This window comes from Carettochelys insculpta, chromosome 15 (genome assembly GCF_033958435.1).
Source record: "Carettochelys insculpta isolate YL-2023 chromosome 15, ASM3395843v1, whole genome shotgun sequence".
NCBI lineage: Eukaryota > Metazoa > Chordata > Testudines > Carettochelyidae > Carettochelys > Carettochelys insculpta.
In genome coordinates this window covers 15511334-15524434 of record NC_134151.1, presented here as the reverse complement: position 1 = coordinate 15524434, position 13101 = coordinate 15511334, and the positions used below count along the sequence as shown (strand labels likewise).

The window sequence follows — 13101 nt, the reverse complement described above, 5'->3', positions numbered from 1 at the left end:
TTAGATAACATGTATTTAATTTGACTTTTAACACCTCAGCTTGGAAAAAACCCAGTAACAAACAGCTTATTACTGATCCAGCCTGGTCACTTTGAATTCACTGATTCACTTTTGCTATATGCAAAGGATACCAAGCCAAGGACTTGCTGGTAGCATAAGAGGAATGATTTTCATACAAAGAATAGCAATTTATATTTGCCTATAAAAACCTTTAACATTTCACTATGAACCTGTGAAAGTAACTACCTGTTTGGCTCGGTAGTTTTTCCAAGTCTGCATTGTTTTAATGTGCAACTACTCCAGTCAATAGACAATTTCCATTATTTCTTCAATGGAAGGCTTTTATTTTTACAACTGTGAAGATGCTGCAATTGCAAAGTCTGTAAAAGACCGTACAGCTGTGGCTTCACACTTAGTTTTTTTACTTCATACATTAAAAAGTCATATTGATTTTGAAAATGGTTTGTAAGACCATTTGTAGGACAACCACTTCTCAGTTTATATAGTTAAGGTATACGGGCAATGGATATTTCTACTTATAATTGGGGCAAAAAAAAAAAAAAGTCCTCATTTTAAGTGATGGAAAGCATTACAGCAAATCAATATTCAGTAAGATTTAGAAGACATATCCTATAAAAATAGAGCTAATCCACAATGTCATACAAAAATCTGATATTACACAAACACAGAAATAAAACCAGGCAAAGCCAGAGAAACAAAGCATGTACTATCACTATGCTTGGCAGTCTTTTTGTTGTTTTTTTTTTTTAAACTTCATATTAAATAGATAGAAGAAACAAAATTGATGGCTAATGTTATTTTGAAATAGTTTCCATACTGTCACATTAAATTATGTATTTAAACATTAATGGAGGAAATTTTGGGAAAATCAGACAAATGACATCTGATATTGCTATTCAAAAACTCAATCTTCAAAATCATTAAAGCACAAACTGTAAATGTTTTGTCAAAATATACAAAATATCCTTAGATGAAGCTCTCAAGAATTTCTTATTTTGTCCATTTATAAAGTTATTGATTTAAAATATTTTCATTGGTTTGTGTGTACACCACGAAACTCATATTTAGCAATATATGCCCACAATCTAACCATTCCAACCTACTAAATTAAGTTTATCTAACCATTGAAACCAATAAAGTTGTTTTTTCTTCACACTCACCTTCCTACAGATATTAAGAACAATCCACAAACTTTTAAAAGCAATAAACTTCTAATGAAGGCTCCTGAAAAGGGACAGCTTGTGTATAAAGCTAGTTTCATTTCAGTTCATCCCTATATATTGAAGTAGAACCCACCAGCATTAGTGAAATAATCCAATTCTTAAGTATGCTTCACTACAAAATATAGTTTTGGCTAAATCTCTTCTAAGGTATTAAAACAAGTTTTCATAATCAGAATGAAACAAGGAAGTTGCATAACAAGCAAATGGGACGAGGAGAAATACTCTTGGCATTGTATCTTTACAGGGCTCAATGACATCTGTTGTGGACAACGGAAAAGGGAGGCCACCATTTCACTGTCCCAAGAGGATCTCTGTAGACCTGAGCCTTGTGACACACAAACGTGCTAAAAGAAAGAAAGGTACATGCCAGAGCATATCCCAACAGACGATGGGGGAAGGGTTAGTCACGTCCATCCGCCATTTTCTGAGCAGAGAAGGAAGACATGTTGGAACAAAAACACAACAAAAGAAAGCAGCCATTTCCAATGCCGTCCCCCCAGAAGCTAGCCTACGTTCCCAATCACAAGTCCTCAGGGAATTTCCCCTCAGGGACTGCTGCACAAAAACACCAAAACCTACAGGATTATGAGAGAAAACTGGGGAAAGCTGAGTTGGAGAGATCCTGCCAGTTCTATTAGCTACATATGATTCCATCTCCTAAATTGTTTCTGAGCAAGTTTAAACACTCACCCACTCTCTAAGCAGGGAGGCCCATCACAAACTGATGCTTTTGGGCAAGTGCCCCACAGCCTGTTTGATTCTTACCTTATGTGTGGGATGCCAACTCCACCTTGTAGAATCTTGTAGAGTTTGCTCTCGTACAGCAGCTGAGGATGTCTGGCCTTCTGAGACTCCAACTTAACGGCCACTTCCTGCAGTAAGAGGGAACAGGGATCAGAGCATCCCCCAAACACAGGGCCTTAGGAGGACAGAGCACTCCAGTCACCTCAGAGCTGTGCAGCAGTAAAATTTGGAAATGAGAAAATTTTCTAGAGCTGGCAAAACGAGCTCAATATCCATTCTACGGAGTAGCAGGCTCTGCAAATAAAATCCACACGGTGCCGATTTGTGCATAAATATCCATCCTGGAAGGGAAACAGGACTACTAGAGATGTTTAGTCTTCAGATCCACATCACTAACATAGACAGGAGCTGCTTCTTCGTGGCTAGGAAAAATGCGGGTTGGAAATAGGAAAAAAAGAGAGAACCGAAAAGTTGAGGGAGATCTTCCGTTTCTCTCACCCCTGAGAGCCAAGCGTGTGCCCCCTAAAAGCGGAAAGGGATGAAAGACTGGAGGACGGCAAGGTCGACCCCTGGGCTACTGAGAATAAGGGACAGGTCCCTTGTTTGGGAGTGGGGGGGGGGGGGAGTCCACCCATTCCACCCAACCCCCAGGGAAGCAGAGCTTCCCGGCTCGATGGACTGTTTCCAGCTCAGTTTCTCCCGAGAAGGGACTGCCTCTGCCCGGCAGCGGGCTCAGCTGCCCGGCGGGTGAGCAGAAGCGCACCGCGGGGTCTGGGCTCGCTCTGCCCTCCGGAGACGGGAAGTCACTGGTAGGTGCCCCGGTGCGGGAACTCCGTGAAGGGGCTACGTGGCGCTCTTACCTCCCCGTTGGTGATGTTGATTGCCAGATAGATGTCCCCGAACGAGCCCGACCCGATCTTCCGCACCAGCTTGTATTTACCCCCGACGATGAACTCGGCCTTGGAGCCGCTGCTGCTCGCCATGGTGAGGGGCGGCTCGCGGCCCTCCCGGCGCAGGGGGAAAGCAGGGCCGGTGGGGGGGGGGGGGGGGCTCTCTGCGCCGCCCGGAGGGAGGCGGAGGAAGCGCAGCGGAGGAGGAATGGGGTTCCCCGCCGCTTGGCTTAGGTCGGCCCCTGCGGCGGGCGTCCTCCTCCGCGGCTCTGCCCCACTCCCCAGCCGGGCGCCACTACCCTCTCTGCCCGCTCCACAGACGCGGAAGCGGCCCCGGGAAGCTATGGGGGTCCAAGCGCAGCGGACACCGCCGGATCCCGGCCGCCGCCGCTGGCACTTCACTCAGCAACCGCTGCCGCCATCTTGTCTATCGCGCTGCTGCTAACACGGCCACAAAATGCCTCCACTCTGCAGCCGTCGTTTCTTCACCGCGCAGGGCACTCTGGGAACGGGGCGGGGCAGCTACTGCGCATGTTCGACAGAACACAGAACGCGCGTGTGCAAGCTAAGGGGGCAGGCGAGGACGTTGAATCAGCGCGCGTGCGTAGGAGCCAATCAAAGTCGATGACTAGCTCGGCTCTTCCCGTGGCCACCCGCTACACATTCGGCTGCTTCCGCAACTGCACATGCGCACGCTCCTATCCGGAATCCCGGCGGAAGGGCACCTGCCCGTCCTCCTCCCTCGCCTCCTCCCCCTCCCGCCTCCTTAAAGGGCCAGAGGACGCTCAAACTAACCAGAGGCCTTCCGAAGTCACTGGGCATGGCCAACCTGGTTGGGCTGAGGTGGGAAGGGGATCAAGGTCAGGTGAACTTTTCAGCACCAGAGCACTCAGGTGGCTGGGCCCTGTTCCAGGCAGCTGACCCCATCCCATGCGTGTGCACACCCCCCCCCCACATGACTCAGCCCTCCCAGAGCCCTCAGTCTGTGGCTGGCAGGCAAACAACCTTGCTTTGGGTCAAGCTGAACCGGGGTCCTGGCTGAGTAACAGGAGAAATCAGTTGCTTCACAGGGGGATCTCTGCTTGTGGATGGTTTAATATTTGGTGGCCAGCTTGTGACAGCCCCCACGTCTGATTTTCAGACCCCTTCTGCAGCATTCAATTCAATTAGTGGGAGCCACTCAGTTGGTCCTCAGTACTGGAAAATCAGACCTATGATGTCTCTAGCTCAGTTGTTTTCAACCAATGTGCTGCGACCCACTGAGCTGTCCAAGTGGGCCATGACATTTCCTCAGTTTCCCCTCACTGCAGCTCTTTTCAGAGCCACCACGGGGGCAAATTGACAACCCCATGCCAGCTGGGGCTCAAGCAGCAAGGCTGCCTACTCCCTGCTGTGGCAAGGGCAGGAGGGAGTGTGGGAGGCTGGCAGGGCAACGTTTATGAGCAATCAGTTCTGCTGAAAAAAGTAGGTGTGCTGTGGAATTGCCTGTGTCGTTGAAGTGTGCTGTATTACTGAAAAGGTTGGGAACCACTGCTGTAGCTGGCAGCATTGCTCATGCTGAAGCATTCAAAAATCTGGAGTCAAACCCCAGAATAATCATGAGGTTGGGTTAAAAATTAAGAGACTTTAACACAAAAAGTCTGACTTTGGAGTTCTTTATTATTTGGCATCTGTTTCTTAAGCCTTTAAGGTTAATATGTTCAAGCTTTTCTTTGCAGTGTTGGAGGACAGAGATAGTTTTTTAAGTGAAAACTGAGATCCTCTATCATGTGACTCAGGGTGCTGGTGTTTTAGAATAACCAACTGTTGTAAGATCTGGCAGCACTGTAAGGAAACCCAAAACCAGGGGTATGATCTGTCAGAGGCCTCATCTGAAAATTTGGTTGCACGCTCTTAGCTACTTTTTCTCTATCCCACAGTCCAATCTGCTAAGTATTTGTTGTCTGGCAGGCTCTTCGTAAAATGGCTGAGGAGACACTGGATGAAGAATAATTTGAAAATATAAAGGGCCTAAAAGTCAGGCCATGTGTAAGTCAACCCACTCCCACTGAAGTCAAAGAAGTCTCAACAGCTTACATTTGGCCCTTTTTATAAGTGGATGGATCTTGTCTCTTTGGTTCAGTGTGTGACTTAGGTGCTTTATAAATAATAAATTTTTGGGGTCACACTGAAGGAAAGAATAGTACTGTTACATTGTACTTAAATGCAGAATTCATAGATCTGATTCTTGTACCTGTCCTCCTTGTCACTTTTCAGGATGTATCCCTCCTGCTTCTTGATCTTCGATGTATCAATTACACCCATGTATTTCATGTTCTTGACTAGTATATATCTGACCTGCAATTCAAATCACCTTTTATATCAGCTCTGAGTATGGTCCAAAGCAAACTGTATCCAAGCTCTACTCACAACTTATCAGATCCTAAATCAAATTCAAAGTGCTTGAGTTCATTTGTATATAAAAAACATTCAGAGTAACACGGGGCACTGAAGGTCTCCCTGCTGTTCTGAGACCCATGCAGTACCTCATACCCAGAAGCAAAGAGAAATGAATTTAAAAAACTACTGGAGCTGTTCAGTGCTTTTGTGCCTACAGAACAGCAGTTTTGGTAGATCTGACATGATTTGGTTTACCTCCTAATCTTGGTTCAGATACCAGTGGTTATAGATTATAAAGTGCATAGCTCTAATTCCTGGAGGTGCCTTGCAAATTTCTGATGGGGGTTCTTTAAGCAGCTGCTTTGTTTCAGCCAGATTGATTCTAGAGCGGCTGTATCTTTCTGCCTTTTTAAATGTTCTCTCATTCTTTGTCATCTTGATCCATTCTCTGCATTGTTCTTTTGCAAGAGCATGAAACTGAGACTTCCTTATGACTCATTATTGCTCACTGTCAGGATGGGTTCCACCATGCAAGACTAAATTTTGGAGCAGATTTAGGCCTCCAGCCCTGTTGAGAAAGTATCTAGAGAAATGCAGCCAAAATTATGAGAGCTTGTATCCTTCAGATGCCAGCTTGGCATGTCTCTTGCTAACTGGGTCAGCCACAGAAGCTCCCTTTCAGCTCAGCTAACCACATGGTTACAAATGATTTGCTAACCACATGCTGACAAATGATGAGGAGTCTGATTTTTGGCCTGGTCTATATCCAGTTACTGATGTAACTACCTTAGTTAGGTGTGTGACTTTATACTGATATGGTTAAAGTGGTACAATCCTGTGATTACAATTATATCATGTATGACCATATTTCCCTATGCCAAATATGGGACGGGGGTGAGAGGCAGCTCCCCAGCAACAGCTGCCAAGCAAGTGTACCTCCCTGGATGCCCCCTGTCACAGGGCACAGGAACAGGGCTGCCGCCCCATGGGGAACTCCTTGGTTGCAGGGTGGAAGCATGGGGAGGTGTTTGCTGGCTGCCCCACACCGCTGGGCTCGAGAAATGCTGCAGGGATGCTCCCTGGCCCCAGCGGTGGCTGCCCTGTGGGAGTGGGGAGCTCCCTGGCTGCAGGGAGGCAGCTGCAGCTCTGGGCTGCCCCATGCCTCTGGGCTCCGGGAAAGGGGCTACCACCCTGCCAGGGACCTCTCTGGCTGCCCTACAACTGCGGGTGCTGGCAGTGGGGCTGCCGCCCCTCCAGGGACCTCCCAGCTGCCCCACACAGGAGAGCTCTGTGACTGCCCCATGTCTTGTGGTGCCAGCAACGGTGCTGCTGCACTGTGGGGAGAGTGGGGATGCTGCTACGCAGGAGGCTGTCCTGCAGCGGGGATTGGGCTACTTCCCCTCCGTGGTCTCCCCAGCTGCAGGAGAAACTGCCCCACAGAGGGACTGCCCAGCACTGCTGCAGCACCAGGTCCCCCTTAAAATCTTAGAGTAGGGACAAAACACACTCGTCTACCCCCTTACCCCTCTATGGCAGGGCCTCAAGCTCCCTCTCCTGCCAGCGCCTGTACTGGGAGGATAGTGCGTGCATGGGCTGTTTGGTCAGCTCCTGGCTGATTTCACTTGCAGCTGCGCTGACTTGGGGAAAGGGCAGATCAGCAGGGGAGCAAATGTACGGGACGATTAGCATTTTTTGTTACAATAAGGCGGGATGCCTGCCTAAAGTATGGGACTGTTCAGGTGAAAATGGATCAGATGGTCACCCTATTATAAAGGTGCTTATAGTGGCATGGCCTAGTCTCCCTATATATGTGCAACCTTACGATGTGGTTGTACAGTTTTAACTCCATTCATTTCTAAATGGCTTTTAGTTATAGGGATAGAAGAACTCTTGGTCAACAAGCCTTAAGTCTTGGCTGTAGCCATGTGGTGAGGGAACTCTGATGCTTGCCTAAAAGCATTTAGTCTTCATTTGTTACTGAAAAGGTGACTGCAAAGCAGAAAACCAAGAGGCACAAAGAAGTAAGGAATAAAGTAATAAAGCAAGGAATAAAGATCATAGTTAGCAATGATTCTGGACTGCAAAGTTCACATCCAAACTCCTTTATGTTTCAGGGTATTCGGGTTTGAAATTTTGCTTTGGTCCCATCAGGGAAAATATACCTGAGTTTTACCAATACTTATCACATTCTGGACTAATCCACATATTCTAGAACCAATAAGGACTCCTGACATTAGAGTCAGCCCCAACCCATATCTGTGTAAATTCTGTTATTCATTCCTTGCATAAGTAAAAGCAACAAAGAGTCCGATGGCAACTTAAAGATTAACACATTTTGGGGAGCTGCATAAGTTTTTCTGGGCTGGAATTCATTTAATCAGATCTATCAAAGTGGGTTCCAAGCCACGAAAGCTTATGCCTAAAAAAATTGTGGTCTTTAAGGGGCCCAGAGGATAAATTGGGGCAATTGCTCCCGGCCCTGTGCTTTAGGGGGGTGCTCTGGCAGCCACCCCAACCCTTCTACATATGGGAGACACCCAAGGGATTACAGCTGCAGCAGGGGTCACCGTCCAGCCACACTCACCGCATGGGCAGTGAGAACTGGAAGAGCCTGGCAGCCTGCACCATCCCACTGTACTGTGCTCTCCTGGCCTACTGCATGTGGCTTCTCCGCAGTGGGGAGAAGTAGAGTGTTCTGACCCAAGGGCACTCCACTTCCCACCGTTGCAGACTAGCGAGGTGATGTGAATCTGGCGGGCAGCACAGCAGGGCGTAGCAGCCTGCTGGGCCACTCTGCCTCCTGCCACCCGCATGGTGAGTAGGGAAGATGCAAGCCCTGCTACCACCACGCCTGGCCCCTGTGATGACCCAAGCTGCATTGCTTGGGGTAGGGAGCAAAGAGGCATAGTACAGGAAGGGCTTGGGGAAAGGGGTCAGAGGTGGGAGCTGCTGCAGAGGGGAGTTGCCCTGGACCCCATGCCTGGGACATGGGGTGGAGGGGTTGCCCCAGGCCCAGCTCTGCCCTCCCCCACCCCATCAGCATGGTCCTGGAAGTGCCAAAGGACGCCTGGTTGGTTTTGCTGAAACAGACTAACTTGGCTCCCCTCTAAAACTGGTTTGCATGAGTAAGAATATTTGCACTGGTCTCTCGCTGAAAGTAGCTGCTGATCTTATACCACAGAGTATGGATGCACGTCACAGGAGCCAGAGGGAACGTCTCCCTCAACTTGTTTCTAAATAAGGAGCTTTGTGCCCCCAGTTGCCCTTGTGTTACTGTTGATCGTGATGTGCAAACAGCTCGGGAGGGCTGAGAAGCATTTAAGGCACTGCAGGATTTTTAATAGCTGCTCTTGAAGGGATTTGAGCCCTTGGGAAGCCGTTTGGCATGAATCACATTTATTTGGAGGAGCTGGAAAAACAGGTTGTCCCATAAATAGACCCTATATGGGTCTATCTGAGTGCTAGTGATTTCACTGCTCTAGATTTGCAAAATGGTGCACTGCTGCCATCTGATGGCTGAAAAGCTACTGCTATTATTACTGTTAAAAGCTAATATTTATTTAGTTGCTGGACTAGGGGTGCTGGGGAGCCCTGGCCAGCGTTCCTTGCAAGCTGCTCAGGTGAGATTCGGGCACCACCCAGCTGATTAGCAGAGCACCCACAACCACCCACAATGAGCAGTATGTCTTTCTATTGGTGGTGCACACCCACACATCTGAGTGCAAATAACAAAATTTATTCCACCCATGAGTGGAAAAACTAGAGGGAACACTGCCCCCGGCTCATAGTGGTTTCTGTTATATACAAGGTTTACAGTTTGGTTCAATGGCTCTCCACACCCTCACTATACCCATTGTTCATGAATATTTGTATTACAGTGGCACCCAGAGACTCCAGTCATGGTTGGAATCTCATGAAAATGCTGTTTCTGCCCTGAAGAGTTTGCATTATACAAAGACAAATACAATAGAAAGGGGTATAGGATCAAATAGACACACTTTGTAATGTACCTATAGACATTTCTTAGGGGTTTTTTTTTTTGATAATTTTAAACATACCAGGTAAATGCCAGTCTGTCCCTCAAGCCGTGAATTAGCTAACTTCTTAGAGGCATCCCAGCAGAAGTGGGTTTTGATAGATTTGAAAGAGGACCGATTCCAGAAGGATGTTCTGGCCATAGAAGACAGCTTGGAAGAAGGTACAGAGCTGTGTGTGAGAAGCTGACAAACATACTGGAATGGACAGAGAATAATAAAAGAAGAGATAGAAGACGATATATTTACAGAGGTCTGAAAGGCCTTGGCCGTAAGGACAAAAAAGTTAAACTTGATGCCATGAGACTAAGGCAGCCAGTGAGGGGTTTTAAAGAGACTTGGACCAGACACAATGACACAGCTGCTCTATCTATGACGATTATGAGTGTTAGGGAGGCCAGCCATTATAGTGATGATGGGAGGTGATGAAAGCTGGATGACAGTTTTGGCGTTCCAAACAAGGAAAAGAGGTCTAATGATTTATCTGTGCTTCTAATTAGTAAATGCCTCAGCATTGATACAATCATAGACCCATAGAAAACTAGAACTGGCAGGGACCTCGAGAGGTCATCGAGTCCCATTACCTGCCCTCACGGCAGAACCAAGCATCATCTAGACCATCCCTGATAGGTACCTATCTAACCTGCTCTTAAAAATCTCCGGTGATGGAGATTCCACAACCTCCCTAGGCAATTTATTCCAGTGTTTAACCACCTTGACAGTTAGGAAGTTTTTCCTAATGTTCAACCTAATCCACCTCCCTTGCTGCATTTAAGCCCATTGCTCCTTGTTCTGTCCTCAGAGACCAAGGAGAACAATTTTTTCCTTCCTCCTTGTAACCCTTTTTAAGGTACTTGAAAACTGCTATCACCTCTCATCTTCCAATTCCTAAGCACACATGTGTACATGTGCATGCGTACATGCAAAAATGTGCATTGCCCGCTATTTCAACATACCTAGGCACAGACATAGACTTTTCTTGCACATGGGCATGTAAGATGACAGGAATAATTTCACCATGTAATTCATGTGCATGACATTCAAAGAAAGTAGTAGAATGCAGGTAGGCTTGGAAGGACTCACATTTATCAGTGAATGTCAATTTCACTGCACAGGCACAGACTGCAGAAAAATATCTCTGTAGATAGTAACTGAAATTAACAAATAGTCAAAATGTGGCTTGAGAACATATTAGAATTTGATTTAAGAACATTTACATAGTATATTTTGACATGTGATGTTGACAGTTGGTTTTTACCAGTTATAAAGCTTTAACCTTTTAAACCTCATTGGCGGTGGTTGTAAAAAAATAATTCTCAGATTCCCTGACTTTGAAAATGTAAACTGGTAACAATAAAAGTGCTTAAATCCCATAATTTTGCACAGCTGAAGATTTAAACTGATTCAAATCGAAAATAACCCTTAAAATCAGTATTAGCTATGAATGTTATTTAAAAAACTAGTTCTTCCAAGTCTAGATATATAACACTGCAATAATCTTGTCTAGTTTCCTGTTGCTACTATTGTTCTGTCCACATTCTAAGGGCCAGTTTTCAGGTTTGGGTCTTGGCCATTTATGAGCTGAACTTCTGTACATGTCTTTCTACAGTAGCAAGAAGGTAATATTTCTCTCAAGTACAAGAAAGAGAAATTAAGTTCTAGATGGAAAGGAGTTCAATGCACGTAGTGACTGGCATTATTAAGAACATAGAATGTGAATGAAAATGATGGAGCCCTCCACACAGGTATCTCATAGTTTGCCAATAACAGCTCTCCTGATAGGTACATGTGGGGAAGTGACAGGATTGCTGGACTCCCAGGAAATGGGGGGAGGAGGACAGCTCCATGCTCCTGGAGGGGGCCAGGCTTTGGGCAGAAGGGGCAGGGCTCTGGCAACCAGCCCTCCGCACTGCCCTGACTGTGCGGTGCCCCTCAAACCATGTGGTGCCCCTCTCCCTGAAACTGTTCCTCAGAGTCAGCCAGAGTGCAGAAGGATGCTCTGGAGTGCACAGCCCAGCACTCTGGTGGCAACTCTAAAAGGCCCAGGGTTCCAGCCACTGGCATTGCCAGAGTGGTGGCAACTGGGAGTCCCAGGCCCATTAGAATCATTGGGGCTGGGGGCAACTTCCCTCTTTACTTGCCTCTGTTGGCTGTCCTGGGTCCATTCAGTTCTGTATTCAGCTCTGGCACAATGCATCATACTCAAAGGCCTAAGCTGGTGTTCTGCCTTTTGCCACATAAGATCAGATCCACTGGTACATCCATTGTAGAATGCTACCTACCAATGTCCACCCTGGGTTAGACCCATAGCTCCATCTACTCTGGAATCCTGCCTCCAGTGCCGGAGATCTGATAGCTCCAAGGAAGATGAACACCCTTCATAATGTATCTTTTCAGCTGTCATGCCCTATAGGAGAAATCATCTGTTTCCAGCTTTCACATGGATAAACATAACCTACTCCAGGATTCTCTATAAGCCAGCGGTTCTCTAACTCTTTGGTGCAAGGCCCACTCTGTCCAATCCAAACCTTTCTGTAGATCACCAGCCAACCACCCATGAGGACAGAATGCATTTGCTTATCCCGAAATACCTTAAATATTAAATTGTTCACATTAGTCTACTGGAGCATAAAAACGTAGATACACAGCTGTAACATAAGGAATGCGGATGCAGGACTGCAGAACCAGGGCGGGCTCCCCTCTGCTTGTGTGGGAGTCTCCAGCCCACAGCCTACCTGCAAGGTGGTTGCAGAACACTAGTGGTCTGTGGACCATGCTTTGAGAACTACTGCTAGAAGCGGAATGCTTCCACGGCCACTCAGGAGAGATACAAATGCTGTGCAGATGATGAGCAGAGCACTCACAACACACAGAGCCAGCAGCATGTTTCTACCAGGTGATGCCTATGTTCACATGCCTCGGTGCAGATAACAAAATTTATTCTGTCCACAGATAGGGGAAGGGTGTGGTGTGGTACAGTATGAGCTGAGCTAGCTAGCTAGCTGAGTGCCTTGGCCTTGTCTATGCCTTGGCCATATACTTATAATCTGAGGATAGAACAAGAGGCAATGGGCTTAAACTGCAGCAAGGGAGGTTTAGGTTGGACATTAGGAAAAAGTTCCCAACTGTCAGGGTGGTCAAACAGTGGAATAAGTTGCCAAGGGAGGTTGTGGAATCCCCATCGCTGGAGATATTTAAGAACAGGTTAGATAGATGTCTATCAGGGATGGTTTAGACAGTACTTGGTCCTGCCATTGGGGCAGGGGGCTGGATTCAATGGCCTCTCGAGGTCCCTTCCAGTTCTTGTATTCTATGATTCTATGATTAGAGGAAACACTGGCTGACACTGTGAAGTTCGGTCTTTAGTTTGCAGAGCTGTGAAAGATATGGACAGTCCAATAGCCACTGCAGTCACAGTCCCGCAGTCTCACTCTGAGATTTTGGAAAAATACTGACAAGTTAGGAAACACAAACAGTAACACCATTTGCGCAGCCTGCCAGTATCAGAAGCAGATTTAATCCCTTGAAACTTCTGATGCAGGGTTTCTTTATTCAAAGATGTAAACCACAGGGCAGGGATCATTAGCGGCCCTATGAAGGTGAGTTGCAAGGGGATTTGTCAGGTGCATTCGATGTGGATGGACAGATTGGATCAGCAAAAAAAAAAAAAGTGCATTCCCAGCTTAAAAGATGGTTTTGCAGACAAGTGAGAGAAAAAAAGCAGTTGCTTAATTTAAACAAAATTTAGAACAATGAGCCTGTACGCCACAACCAACAAAATACAGTAAAACAAATGGCCAGAGACAGATC

General features: G+C 46.7%; 2 protein-coding genes across 9 annotated transcripts in view; one reads left to right on the top strand and one right to left on the bottom strand.

The window, feature by feature from the left end:
* Positions 1-3375, bottom strand: part of CSNK1A1 (casein kinase 1 alpha 1) — a 46164-nt gene extending 42789 nt beyond the window's left edge. For 2 of the 4 annotated variants that reach the window (XM_075009588.1, XM_075009589.1), the window contains exons 1-2: positions 2849-3375; positions 2010-2116 (exon numbers count right to left, since the gene is read on the bottom strand). In XM_075009588.1, coding sequence (XP_074865689.1) covers positions 2010-2116; positions 2849-2971 — 230 coding nt within the window. In that variant the 5' untranslated portion in view covers positions 2972-3375. The remainder of the gene's footprint in view (positions 1-2009; positions 2117-2848) is intronic. The other 2 variants (XM_075009590.1, XM_075009591.1) reach the window with 1 other exon arrangement.
* ARHGEF37 (Rho guanine nucleotide exchange factor 37) overlaps positions 2422-13101 on the top strand; it is a 76705-nt gene continuing 66025 nt past the window's right edge. For 4 of the 5 annotated variants that reach the window (XM_075009584.1, XM_075009583.1, XM_075009579.1 and 1 more), the window contains exon 1: positions 2422-2797. The gene's annotated coding sequence lies outside the window, so the exon portion shown is untranslated. The remainder of the gene's footprint in view (positions 2798-13101) is intronic. The other variant, XM_075009586.1, reaches the window with a different exon arrangement.